Here is a 13,801-nt window from a genome sequence, read left to right as displayed (position 1 = left end):
GGAAGCCCACAGAATCAAGCATCAGTCAAGGCTGAGTCTACAGCTCCTCCCAGCAACGCCCTCCTGCACCCCTCTCCTGCTGGGCGGGTCCTGGCAAAGGCGCCTGGCCAGGGGCTGACTTCCTTTTCCCTTTGTCAAAGCCCACTAGCTCCCTGGGGCTCCAGAGAGACGGGGATAATGAAGGCAAATTAGCAATGCTTTCAAGAGAAATAAAATAAGAAAGAAACCCACCCACCCACCCTAACCACAGCGTGGAGCTGGGGACCAGGTGTACAGGGCTGTGCTGGGCACAGCGCCTCTCCCTACTGCTCCCCCCACACTCACCCCGCCCACATTTGCCCAGGCGGCTGGCACCACTGCGGAAATGAATTTCCCTCTGAAGCGAGTTCTTACAGGATGGTTGGACTGAAGGCAAAAGCTCATAATTGCCCATTGCTGGAAGGAGGAGACAGGAAAAAAGAAACATGCGGATAAAAATATCTCTGTTTTTTATGCACGTTTCCAGCTGAAAATTGGTGGGAAAGATGTTTTTGAAAAGCCTTCATCTCTAAGCATATAATTACCGGGACCCAGAACAAAAAAGAGAGCGGGAAAGAGTGAGCATGTTCTCTGAGGGAGGGGGACTGCGGCCCGAACCCCCATGGATATTTCTATAAATAAAATAATTTCTTCAAATTTTCATGCCTGGGGCCTGACCTGTGATGGCGCAGCGAATAAAGCATCAACCTGGAACGCTGAGGTCACCAGTTCAAAACCCTGCGCTTGCCTGGTCAAGGCACCTATGGGAGATGATGTTTCCTGCTCCTCCCCCTTCTCTCTCTCTCCCTCCCTCTCTTTCTCTCTTTTCTAAAATGAATAAATAAAATCTTTAAAAAAAAGAGAGAGAGAGAGAGAGAGGGTATTCACATTCAAAGCTCTTGTTAAAAAAAACAAAACTCTCACCCTGGGCTGGCTAGAGTCAGTGATGGGGAGGTGAGGATAACCCTCTCCCATTTTACAGGTGGAGAAATAGAGACTTAAGTCACACAGCCAGTGAGTAATTCTGGCCCTGCTTTGATTCTTGGTTTACATACTGCTTCAGTCCTCCTCACCCCCAACAGAGGCTGCTTGTGATAGTGGGATGCTATGTCCCCTCTGAACAGGACCAGAAAACATTGTAGCATTCCTTTTGGGTGCCTTTCTGAATATGGCAGTGGGTCTTAGAGATCCAGAAATCTTAACTGGCAGTTCTCCTCTCCAGAGTGGCCTTGACCTCCAGGACAGGCCATCAAGGCTACACCCTAAAATGCATGGCCTCCTTTAGAAAAGAGTCTCTCAAGGCCTCACTTATTGCCTGCCGGCTCTCTGCACACTGTATGAATCCTGGTTTGCTGCACACTGTCAGGGCCGCCTGTCCACTGGGAAAAGAAACAGCCCACCGCCAGAGCCCAAAGCCAGCAAAAACTTATAGCAGAAGGCAGTTAGGGTGACTCAGTGTTGAGACAAGCAGACTCACATACTTCAGCTGTCCCGAGGACGTCATCGCAACTCAGTTCAGCACTGAGTAGTTCACTAGAGCAAGATCTGAATATTGGGATGAGGAAACTTGGAGGATTCCACAGACACTTCAAGATGGGTCCTGACTTTCAGCAGCCAGCATCCTGCATCCTTTGCTTCAGAATCCTGCATCTGGAGATCCCATTGTTCCTCAGTCTAAGTCTCCGAATATTTTGCTTTTAATATCAGGACTCACTGTTGTTCCACTCCAGTTATTCTCTGGTATCCCACTGCTCTGAATTTGGCAAACTCAATCCTCAGCCTTCTCCTCCTTTCCTTAGAGATAATCTTCCCCTCTCCCTCTCCCAGACTCATAAACCGGGAACCATCAAACTAATTTTTGGTCTTCCCAGGACAGAGGGATTGTCCAGCAACAGAATCTCATTTGCACAGGATAAGACAGATTCCAATTCCAGAATTGCCGCCATGAAATACCAGGGAAGTTCACCGTCACACAGTTGGTATAATCCAGTCTTATTAATTTTATTAGCTCAGGAGCGTCTTGTTGAATCTAAATGAAGTGCGAGTTAGAGAACTGTAATGGGAGGCATTATACCTAATGAGGTGTTGCCTAAGTCTTTGCTGACTGATGTGAACAGGGAGCCTGGGGGAAGGAGGCTGAGCCTGCTGGGGGCCCGACTCCAGGGGCCTAGAACTTATTCTGGGTTTAACTGCTGTCTGATTTGTTGTTTACCACCTTCTAGCAAGCACAGGGGGCCTAGCCTTGGTCTGGTGGGGTGGGGTGGAGTAAGCGGGCAGCAGGGATGGTTTCTCAGTAGGTAGAGCTGCAGGAGTGGAGGTACTGAGGCTCTGCTAGACCCAGGTCGAGCTGCAGCCCTGACCCCAGCCTGAGCCCCAACACTGACTCTAGAGCAGGGATTCTCAATGGAGTCGGGGCAAGATTGCTCCTTTAGTGAACATTGGCAATGTTTGGAGTCATTTTGAGTTGTCACTCCTGGGATTGGGTGCTACTGGCATCTAGTGGTTAGGGAACAGGAGTACTGCTAAAAAGCCTACAGTGCAAGAGAGCCACCCATGGAATGTCAGTGAAAAGGTCAATAGTGTGGGGGCTGGGCAACCTGCTGTAGACTGACCCTGTTCCTGGTTCTGACTGAGCCCCAACCCTGGCCCGGGCTGAGTCCTGATCTTGACCTAGACTGACTCCACTCCTGACTGAATTCTCATCTGATTCAGGACAGGACCTGGCTGGGGTGGGCTCGGGGCGTCTGCCCCTGTCAGAGCTGATGCTCTCCAGCCCTCTTTCTCATGCCTCCTCTGAGAAGTGAGGGGAGATGTGTCCTGTGAGTTAGGTCTTGCTTGGCCAGGAGGCTGCGGGAGGGGAGGAGAAGAGTGATCTTCCCATAGCTGGTGAATGGCTGAGCCTGCATATGTGCTCAGGCCAGGCCGAGCCAAGCTGGAGCTGCCAGGTGGAGGTGATAGGAGGGTTATTCTTCAAGGGTAGTGAGCAGACTGGGAGCCATGTGCAGGCTCAGGTGAGTCCTGAGGAAGCAGCCCAAGCCCATGGTATCTATCTGGGAGCAGTGACCTGGGAGCAGTGACCCCGGAGGCAGCATGGGCGGCCCACTAGCTTGATGATTTGTTAGTTGTCCTTGCCTGTCTCAGTCCAGTGCTAAGAAAGGACTTGGAGAAGAAATATAAAAACATAAGCTGGTCAAAGAAGCCTAAAGAATGAGGGTGGGGTGGGCAAAGGGGCCTAGGTCTGGTCCTGGCTCTTTGCAGAGGCTGCCTTGGCCAAGGGCTCTGCTACTCTGAGCCTCATTTTCCTCATCTGTCAAGTGGGCGTGATGAGAGCACCGACCTCCTCCCAGGGTCACTGTGAGAAGTGAAGGAGAAGAAGGAGATGGTGTGGGTGGTGTGTACAGGGTGTGGCTGGTGCACAGCATATGAGTCCCCTTCCCCTGTCCTGTCGGGACACAGAGGAGAATCCAGAAGGTGTACGGTGGGTAAGACAAGGGGTTGCTGCAGGGAGGCAGGGCTCTGGCATTATCACAGAGCAGGCAGCCTGAAAACTAGCTTCAGCCTCCTTTGAGATGCACAGGTGAACTAACAGAAAATGCAGAGGCTGAGCGGGAAAGGAGATAGGATGGTCTGTATAATCACTTCTGTTAGCTTTGTCCTGGAGGTCTGGCCAGTGTGATAAGGCAAGTGAAAGAAATAAAAAAGATACAGTCTAGAAAGTAACAAATAGAGCTGTCATCATTCACAGATGACAGGAAACCCAAAAGAATCTACCGATAAATATTATAATTAATATGTGGATTTTAAAGGTCAGAATGTAAAATCAACTATTATTATATACTAGCAACCAATGATTAGAAAATTAAATTTGAAAAATAATTTTATTTATGATAGTGTTAAAATGCTGCAAATATCACCCTGGCCAGCTGGCTCAGTGGTAGAGCATTGGCCCGGCGTGTGGAAGTCCCAGGTTAGATTCCCAGCCAGGGCACACAGGAGAAGTGCCCATCTGCTTCTCCACCCTTCCCCCTCTCCTTTCTCTCTATCTCCTTCTTCCCCTCCCTCAGCCAAGGCTCCATTGGAGCAAAGTTGGCCTGGGTGCTGAGGATGGCTCCATGGCCTCCACCTCAGGTGCTAGAATGGCTCTGGTTGCAAAGGAGCAATGGCCCAGATGGGCAAAGCATCGCCCCCTAGTAGGCAGGCTGGGTGGATCCCGGTCAGGTGCATGTGGGAGTCTGTCTCACTGCCTCTCTGCTTCTCACTTCAGAAAAAACAACAACAATGAAACAAACAAATAAAAAAATCACTGCAAAAATCTAGGAATACATTTAATGAAAAAGATACAAGACCTTTACCCATGAAAGTACACAATATTCTTGGGAGAAATTCAGTAAAACAAAAATAAATGGAGGATAGGCCCTGGCCGGTTGGCTCGGTGGTAGAGCGTCGGCCTGGCGTGCAGGAGTCGCCCATCTGCTTCTCAACCCCTCCCCTTCTCCTTCCTCTCTGTCTCTCTCTTCCCCTCCCGCAGCCAAGGCTCCATTGGAGCAAAGATGGCCCGGGCGCTGGAGATGGCTCTGTGGCCTCTGCCTCAGGCGCTGGAGTGGCTCTGGTCGCAACATAGCGACGCCCAGGATGGGCAGAGCATCGCCCCCCTGGTGGGCAGAGCGTTGCCCCTGGTGGGCGTGCCGGGTGGATCCCAGTCAGGCGCATGCGGGAGTCTGTCTGACTGTCTCTCCCCGTTTCCAGCTTCAGAAAAATACAGGAAAAAATAAATAAATAAATAAATAAATAAATAAATAAATAAATAAATAAATGAATAAATGGAGGATATAACATGATATGTTTATCAATTGGAAGACTCAATGTTTAAAGATATTTGTTTTTCACAAATTGATCTACAAATTCAATGCATTTCCAACCAAAAAATAAGAGAAAACTAAAAACCAGCAGGATGAGTGTGAGTTGATGCTGATGCTTCCCTATTGGGGTTGCAGCATGAATGGGGGTATTTGCTGGTCTGGTAACCAAGGGCCTGGGTTTTAATAGTTTAGGGATGAAGAGGATGCACTGTACTTCCCCTAGTTGGAACTGACAGCCCAGCATAAAGTTGGACTTTAAAAACGATACACCCTAGTGAAACAGGGGACTTGGAAAATATCCACCCATCTACCAGGGAGATAAAACAAAAGCTTCTCTGTCTCTCTTAGGCCCAGGTAGACTCCTTTGAGAATTTGTGATCTGAGGGTTGCTCCTTGTTTTCATTGACAGTTATATTATACACTACTTTCATGGTTCTAGAATCTTGGAGCCAAGAACTTAATGTAAATATTGGTGTCAAGGTAATGATTTCTTGGCAAGCACCGAGGGGAAGGAATTACAAATTCTTTCTGGACCTGGAGGGACTGCCCTAACCAGGCTGAATAAATTTCCCACAGATAAAGCTCCAGTAAAGATGAGCTTATCATCCAACAATTACCAAACACATGAGGGAATGATCCACCATGAGGGAGTGTCATCAGACAGCAGCAATTCATCTCATCTCAAGAGTTTTAGATAATAGAAACACAGAGTAATAGGTGAATGTTGAAAAAATTGTTTAAGTATTAAAGGCACATAAGAAACAACAGAAAAGGAAAGAACAAAATATGAAAGCAAAACAAGGCAATAAGCAAAAAAACCAAACAGTTTTCAGAACCTCAAAATATACTCATTAAAATAAAAAATTCATTGGGATTGGGAAATTTTGACTATGAAGTGGGTATTAAGTTAATGATTAAGGGATTATTTTAATTTGGAAAGGTGTGATAATGGTATTTTTGCTATGTAAGAAATAATATTCCTATTTTTAATGCACACTAGAATATTTAGAAGTGTAATTTTATTACATCTAGGGTTTGTTTTAAAATATTTAAGCATAGAAATAAATAAATGGAGTAAACAAAACAAAGTGTTAATTATTAAAACTAGATGTTGGGTAAATATGATTCATTACTAGTGGTTCTCAAACTTTAGTGTGACACTGAATGACCTAGTAGGCTTTTTAATATGTAAATTATTACATCTGACAAAAGACTTGTATCCAGAATGCATAAAAATTCAATAACAAGAAAATAAACACCCAATGTAACCATGGACTAAAGCTTTGCACAGACACTTCACCAAAGAAGCTATATGGGTAGCAAATAAGGGAAAATGTTCATCATTAGTCATTAGGCAAATGTGAATTAAAGCCACTATAAGATCTCTACACGTCTATTAGAATAACTAAAATTAAAAAAATTAAATCCTGACATTGCCAAGTGTTGGTAAGAATGGGAAGCAACTGAAACCCTCTCACATCATTGGTGGGTGTGCAAAATAGTGCAGCCACTGTGAAAAACAGGTTGGCAGTTTCTCACAAAATTAACCTCATCCTTACCCCATGACCCAAAATCCTATCCATTGGAATTTATCCAAGTGAAATGGAAACTTATGTTCATACAAAAACCCGTATGCACACATTTCTTAAGGCTTTTTTTGAAATGACCCCAAACTGGAAACCATGGAAATGTCTTTCAACAGGTATACATCCATGCAATGGAACACTACTCAGCAATGAAAAGAAACAGGCTACTGATCACACTCAACGTGGATGAATCTCAAAAGATTGTAGTAAATGAAAGAAACTAGACTCAATAGCCTACATACCATATGATTGCATTTATATGACATTCTAAGGAAAGCAAAATTATATAGACAGAAAACAGATCAGGGCTTGTGGGGCTAAGGATGGAGGAGGGACTAGCTACAAAGGGGGAACAAGGGAGAATTTGGGGGGCAATGGAAATGTTCTAGAACTTGATTGTAGGACACATTTCCCAAAAACATAAATACACATCAGAAAGAATTAATTAAAAATTTTAAAGTGGAGAAAAATGTTATGTTAATATACTAAAACACACACACATACAGATTGCTAGACTTCACCTCCAAAGTTTCCAGTTTACTAGGTCCTGGGTGGGGCCCAAAACTTTACATTTCTGACAAATTTCCATGTGATGCTAGTACTGCTGGTCTGGGGACCACACTTTGAGAACCTCTCTGCCTTATACAATTCTAGTACTTAAATTATGGGTCTGTTTGTTGGTTTTTAAGTGAGAGAAGGGGAGATAGAGACAGATGCCCACATGTCCCCTGACTAGGATCCACCCAGCAACCCCCATCTGGGCCCAATGCTCAAATCAACCAAGCTATCCTCAGCACTCTGGGCTGACGCTCAAACCAGTCGAGCCACTGGCTGCAAGAGAGGAAGAGGGACAGAAGGGGGAGAGGGAGAGGAAGAGAAGCAGATGGTTGCTTCTCACATGTGCCCTGACCGAGCATTGAACCCGGGACATCCGCACACCGGCCAAGGCTCTATTCACTGAGCCAACCAGTCAGGGCCTGATTATGTTTGAAGTGTATGAAAAATTTCGTCAGTTAAAAGAAACCAAAATGATAGATTTCATTACAGATTAGACACATCCCAGAAAAACAGACAGGAAATAAGACGGTTGGTGGGTCATGGAGGATAAAATGGAAAGTCTCAAAGTATATAGACTAAGCATTTTTTTAAGTGAGTGGAGGGGAGGTAGTGAGACAGACTCCTGCATGCATCCCAACCGGGATCCACATGGCAACCTTCATCTGGGGCCAATGCTCTGCCCATCTGGGGCTGCTCGCAACTGAGATATTTTTAGCACCTGAGATGGAGGCTCCAAAGAGACATCCTCAGCGCCTGGGCCAATGTGCTGGAACCAACTGAACCATGGCTATGGGATGGAAGGAGAGATGAAGGGGGAGGGGTGGAGGGGAGAAGCAGGTGGTCGTTTCTCCTGTGTGCCCTGACCCAGGATCAAATCCAGGACTTCCACATGCCGGGTCAATGCTCTACCACTGAGCCAACCGGCCAGGTACTTGGCTAAGCATTTTGAAAGAGAGAGATGAAGGAAATAATACTTGAAGGAATAATGGGAGAGTGTTTTCTAGAATTGAAGCTGGGGGAAACAGACTTACCTTGTGCTGACTAGAATGTCTGAGAATACAGCTAGCTGGTGCACTGTAAAGTACAGTCTTCATGAAGAAACATTAATCAGGTCCACTGTAGATTGAACTGGCTCATAGCACTGTCTCACATGTGCTCTGACATCCACCTACATGTGAGAGAGCTCCCTGTCCCATAGGTATGCAAACACAGCCTAGGGTGGTGTAGTCAACAGACTTGGGTCCTCATCCACATTACATAACTCCCCAGCTGTGTGACCATGGGCATGAGTTATCCCTCTGTTGGCCTCAGCTTCCTTACGTGTGCAATGGAATATTACTTAGTACTACCAGGAGGCTGTGCAGATGGTTAAATGCAGAACAGGTATGAAGTTTCCAGTACTGTAGCAGGCATCCCCAAACTACGGCCCGCAGGCTGCATGCGGCCCCCTGAGGCCATTTATCCGGCCCCCTCCGCACTTCCGGAAGGGGCATCTTTTTCACTGATGGTCAGTGAGAGGAGCACTGTATGTGGCGGCCCTCCAACGGTCTGAGGGACAGTGAACTGGACCCCTGTGTAAAAAGTTTGGGGACCCTGGATATGGTGAGTGTTCAAATGAACATTTTCAGCCCCAGGAGCAGAGACGAAGCCTCTTTTGGGAGGAGAAACCACAAGAATCCCCAGCAGAGACAGTGGAGCTGCTGGCAGGAAGGAACCCCTCTTATAGGCCATGTCCATAAAGTGGAAGATTCCCAAAGCGAAAGAGTTTGCCTGAATAGAAGTGAAAATGGAACTCAGGGCCTTTCTGTCTCTCTTGCCTGCAGACGATGGGCCTTATGCCAAGGGAGGCAAGGACGCAGGAGGAGCCGACGTGGCCCTGGCTTGCCGCAGACAGAGCATTCCAGGTAATGAACCCCTCTCCTTCCTATTTCTCTGTCCTGGAGACACAGAGCTCTGGGTAGGGGTCAGACAGCATTAGCTCTGCTGCTAACTTGCTCTGTGACCTTAGACCAGGGGTAGTCAATCTTTTTATACCTACCGCCCACTTTTGTATCTCTGTTAGTAGTAAAATTTTCTAACTGCCCACCAGTTCCACAGCAATGGTGATTTATAAAGTAGGGAAGTAACTTTACTTTATAAAATGTATAAAGCAGAGTTACAGCAAGTTAAAGCATATAATAATAATTACTTACCAAGTACTTTATGTCAGATTTTTGCTAAGTTTGGCAGACTAAATCTTTATAAAACAACTTACTATAGTTAAATCTATCTTTTTATTTCTACTTTGGTTGGTCCGCTACTGCCCACCATGAAAGCTGGAACACCCACTAGTGGGTGGTAGGGACCAGGTTGACTACCACTGCCTTAGACCAACCATATAACCTTGTTGGGGACTGAAAGCCAACAGAGTCTTTGCAGTTTAGATTTTTGGGGGACAGAGGTGTGGGGAACTGGCAGTAAGCTGACAGTCTGCCCAACCCCCCACCTCACTTGTTCTGTCAAGTTGCTAAAGGCTATTTGCTATGGTGCTGGATTGTTTATACCCATCCTGCCCTCCATAACCCCCAGAAAGACTGGAGGCAAGTTTCTTTTATCTTTTGTCTTGTGAAGTTAAGATGTTATATATGGTGGGGGTTTTCTGCACTTGGTAGAATTCTTGGGTTGCTTTGGAAATGTGCTCAGAGATCTCTTTGATTTGCTAACGGCCCACTTTGCCCTATAAATAAAGCAGGAAGCAGGTGTTGATCATCCTCTGTTCTTGCCATCAGCATTGTAGAGCCCATCCTTTTACCCTAAGCTTATTTTGTTAATTCTGCACCATTCCCACTCAGGACCTGGAATTACTAGCTGCGCTGGTTCGCGGCATAAGCTTTCTGATCCTGCTCTGTAAAAAGGAGCGATCTCACCCAGCGGAATGCAGCCAAGTGCCCTGCTTACCAAGTGTTAGCCTCACTTGTCTTAGAGTTGGGGGCCTAAATTGCCCCATGCTGTCCCATCACCCCCCCATATGTCAGCAGAGGAGTTCCGAGGGGTCACCGTGGTGGAGCTGATCAAGAAAGAAGGCAGCACACTGGGCCTGACCATCTCAGGTGGCACCGACAAGGACGGGAAGCCCAGAGTCTCCAACCTGAGACCTGGGGGGCTCGCAGCCAGGTGAGAAGTGGGGCTTGGTGGGGGCTGGGGACCAGTGGAAAATGAAAAGCAGTTGTTTTGGAAGCACCCAAGAGCTCAGTGTCTATAGAAGGAAGCCCTTCGGTGGGAGCTGTCATTCTAGGCCCCAGCTTCTCCTCTTCCTTTATGCTAGGGACTGACTTGGCCACAGTGCCCCTGTTGCCAGGCCCTCCGTGCACTAGCCTGAGCAGTTCCCTCTGCCTGTAAGTCCCATTCCCCACGACATCCTCCTGGTAGACTCCTGTTCATCCCTCCAGAATGCCTCTGGGAAAGCCCAAACCCCAGTCTGGGACAGCCGCTCTGCTCACACAGCTCTGTGGCCACTTCTGCACGCACTTCTGTCGTTTTAGCTCAGTGGCTCCCTTAGACTATGGGTTCCCTGAGACCTGGGAGTAAGCCTCTCTATCGCTGCCTCTCTGGGCCTGCACAGGGCAGGCACTGATGAAGGTTCAGTTGAACAGAAGAGAAAAATGTTGGTGAAAAGCCAGGAAGAGTATTAGGGACTAGCAAAGGAGGTGATAACCTGGCCACTCTGCAGGCTTGTCTGGGGCTGGTTAGACAAGGAGGAAAAGGAGGCAGACCAGCATTAGGGGTGGGAGGGATGTCAGGCCTGGGTGTCAGACAGGTCAAGGTTAGAATCCATGCTCTCATACTCACTCACTGTGTGACCCTGGACATTGTCTGACCTCTCTGAGCCTAAACTCCCCATCTGCAAACTGAGGATCCAGAGGACATAAGGAATCAATGGGAGGGTGGGGGTGTGATTGCTGGCACCTGTCACCATGCGTGTGCTCTGGCCTCCTTGCTCCCAGGAGTGACCTGCTGAATGTGGGTGACTACATTCGATCAGTGAATGGGATCCACCTGACCAGGCTCCGCCACGATGAGATCATCACCCTGCTCAAGAATGTGGGCGAACGCGTGGTGCTGGAGGTGGAGTATGAGCTGCCCCCGCCTGGTGGGTGCCCTTGGACAGGGAACTTTCTCCACTGCCTTGATTGTGGGTGGACCATCTGCCTCCCCATCAGGGCCTGGGTGGTAGGGATCGTGCCAGATGGGATAGATGGGATAGGTGGGACCTAGAGACTGGCCACGAACACCATACCTCCCCTAGGGACTTCGCTTACAACCTCAGTATGCTGCTCTCACCAAGAGGTGGCAGGGCCCCATTTATAATCTATTTTTATTTTGCATATTTAATTTGCAAATTTTTTCTTTTAAGGGGGCACGTTTGGGGAACATTGGCTGAATAAATTGTTCCCTGACCTACTGCTGTCCCCGCCATACCATCCTGCACTGGGTTCGGTGACCCAGCTCTGAATTGACAAAGTTGCTCTAGACCAGGGGTAGTCAACCTTTTTATACCTACCGTCCACTTCTGTATCTCTGTTAGCAGTAAAATTTTCTAACCGCCCACCAGTTCCATAGTAATGGTGATTTATAAAGTAGGGAAGTAACTTTAGTTCATAAAATTTGTAAAACAGAGTTACAGCAAGTTAAAGCATATAATAATAATTACTTACCAAGTACTTTATGTCAGATTTTCGCTAAGTTTGGCAGAATAAGTCTTTATAAAACAACTTACTATAGTTAAATCTATTTATTTATATCATATTTTGGTTGGTCCGCTACCGCCCACCATGAAAGCTGGAACGCCCACTAGTGGGCGATAGGGACCAGGTTGACTACCACTGCTCTAAAGTCTTGAAATTGAGTAACTGTCTGGAATTCAACCCAGGCCTGAGCCCGCCAGCCGTGGATTCAGGCCTAAGTTCTGTCATCGTCTCTGTGTGAGCATGAGCAGGCCCTTTTCCCTCTCCAAGTGATGGGCTACGTGGGTTTTGGGCCTCACTGGTCCTACCTATTAAGTGGGGAGGAATTTACCCGCCATCTAGTCTCTTTAACTGGTCACCCATCTCTCGTGAATGAGCTTTGGGGACATCTGCCAGCTCGGTAACGTGTCTGAGAGACTCAAAGGAGTCCTCCATTTTTCTGTAGCCCCTGAAAACAGCCTGGGGATCATTTCAAAGACAGTGGATGTCTCCCTCTACAAGGAGGGCAATAGCTTCGGCTTTGTCCTCAGAGGTGAGTGTAAAAGTCACCCTTGGGCCAGGGGGCAAGGGAGTACCTAATTCTCATTCTGTGTATATTCTGTTTTGCTTTAATGAATCTGTATATAAATCTGATATATCATATATGTCTTGCTTCTGAATTTAAAGAATCCAGGACCATTAAACCAAGTGTCAAATGGAATATTTTGCCAAGCAATGATGTGGGTGTGGTTGAGGCGAGTGTGAGGGAAAAGTTGTGGCAGAAAATGATGGTGACAGCTGCCACTGAGATTGGGAACAAAGTTTGGAGCTGTCTAGCAATCAGGGCATGAAGGGAAATAGGATGAGAAACAAGATGGGGAGCAAACCATTTGACAGGGAGAGGACTTTGGTCACATTTCCTACTTTTGCCCCAGCTCTGGGTGGCGGGAAGTGGGATTTATAGTTGGGGTCTCATAAGAGGGACTGTGAATAGCAAGGACAAGGTCCTCAAAGAGATTCAATTAAGGGAGCCTGCTTAGGGGCTGGGTCAGGGCCTCTAGGCATCAGGGGAAGTGTGGGTGGATTGTTTTCTGCCTCTTGTTGAACTCTGTCCAGGAGGTGCCCATGAAGACAGCCACAAGTGTCGCCCACTTGTCCTGACCTATGTGCGGCCCGGGGGTCCTGCCGACAGGTGAGCCTGAGCCAAAGGAAACCTTATAGCCTCGCAGTGTGCTGGCCAACCCCAGCTTCTTGTGAAGGAGGTAGAGCAGGAGCCATGGTGCCCATTCTCCAGATGAGCAAATTGAGGTCCAGAGAGGGGACACCCTTTGCCTATAGTCACTCAGGGAGTTGCTGGTGGAGCCAGGACTAATGCCCCAATGAGAGAGACGCCACGCTTTTTCTTCCCCAATATTCTGTTGTCTTGGCTGAGCCAGAGGGAGAGCAAGCCTTGGTGTCACCTTGATCTTCCCTTCACTGGCCTTAGTTTTTCCTTCTGTGGAATGGTGCAATATTATAGCCCCAAAGAATTGCTGTGAGAGATTTTGGGGTACGGTGATTGGCATCGCTGTGGCCTTCTGTGACCCGGCGTCCCAGCTCTGGCTGTGCTGCCCACCCCGGCCCTGCCTACACATGCCAGGCGGAGAGAATGTGAGGAAAGAATGGATCCAGTTCCCAGCCTCTGATGTCCCCAGTGGGAGATTCTTGGCCGTCTTAAGAGAAGCCTGGAATGGCTTCTAAATCTGTCCTGGGACAGGGCCCTGTGACAAGCTATTCATAGAACCTCCCAGAATAGCTTTGGCCACCTGTTGGAGCAGGCATGCCAGGGCGGGGATTTGACCCAAACTGAGGTGAAGCCCCGCTCGGACCACACCCTGGGGCCCCTGATGCAGTGGTTCCCAGGCACATTGGTGACCATGACAGACTCACTGCTGAGAGACCAGGGTGAGGACATTGGGAGGAAAGCTCTATGATGGCAGCGTGAAGCATCCAGACCACCCTACTGCTGCTGCTGCTGGCCTGGCAGGGCTGCCATCCTCTCTAGACCTTGGCACTCCCTTCTTTCCTCAGGACAGGA

General features: G+C 47.8%; 1 protein-coding gene across 8 annotated transcripts in view; it reads left to right on the top strand.

Annotated features, from left to right (window-relative positions):
* The window catches only part of GRIP2 (glutamate receptor interacting protein 2), a 104,162-nt gene that overhangs the window by 63,439 nt on the left and 26,922 nt on the right, over positions 1 to 13,801 (top strand). For all 8 annotated transcript variants that reach the window (XM_066350962.1, XM_066350959.1, XM_066350957.1 and 5 more), the window contains exons 2-6: positions 8,845 to 8,925; positions 10,039 to 10,174; positions 11,005 to 11,150; positions 12,191 to 12,277; positions 12,841 to 12,916. In XM_066350962.1, coding sequence (XP_066207059.1) covers positions 8,845 to 8,925; positions 10,039 to 10,174; positions 11,005 to 11,150; positions 12,191 to 12,277; positions 12,841 to 12,916 — 526 coding nt within the window. The remainder of the gene's footprint in view (positions 1 to 8,844; positions 8,926 to 10,038; positions 10,175 to 11,004; positions 11,151 to 12,190; positions 12,278 to 12,840; positions 12,917 to 13,801) is intronic.

The sequence above is a fragment of the Saccopteryx leptura genome, chromosome 10 (genome assembly GCF_036850995.1).
Source record: "Saccopteryx leptura isolate mSacLep1 chromosome 10, mSacLep1_pri_phased_curated, whole genome shotgun sequence".
Lineage (NCBI taxonomy): Eukaryota > Metazoa > Chordata > Mammalia > Chiroptera > Emballonuridae > Saccopteryx > Saccopteryx leptura.
Note: the sequence above shows the minus strand (reverse complement) of the source record. Positions and strands in the feature narration are given on the sequence as shown.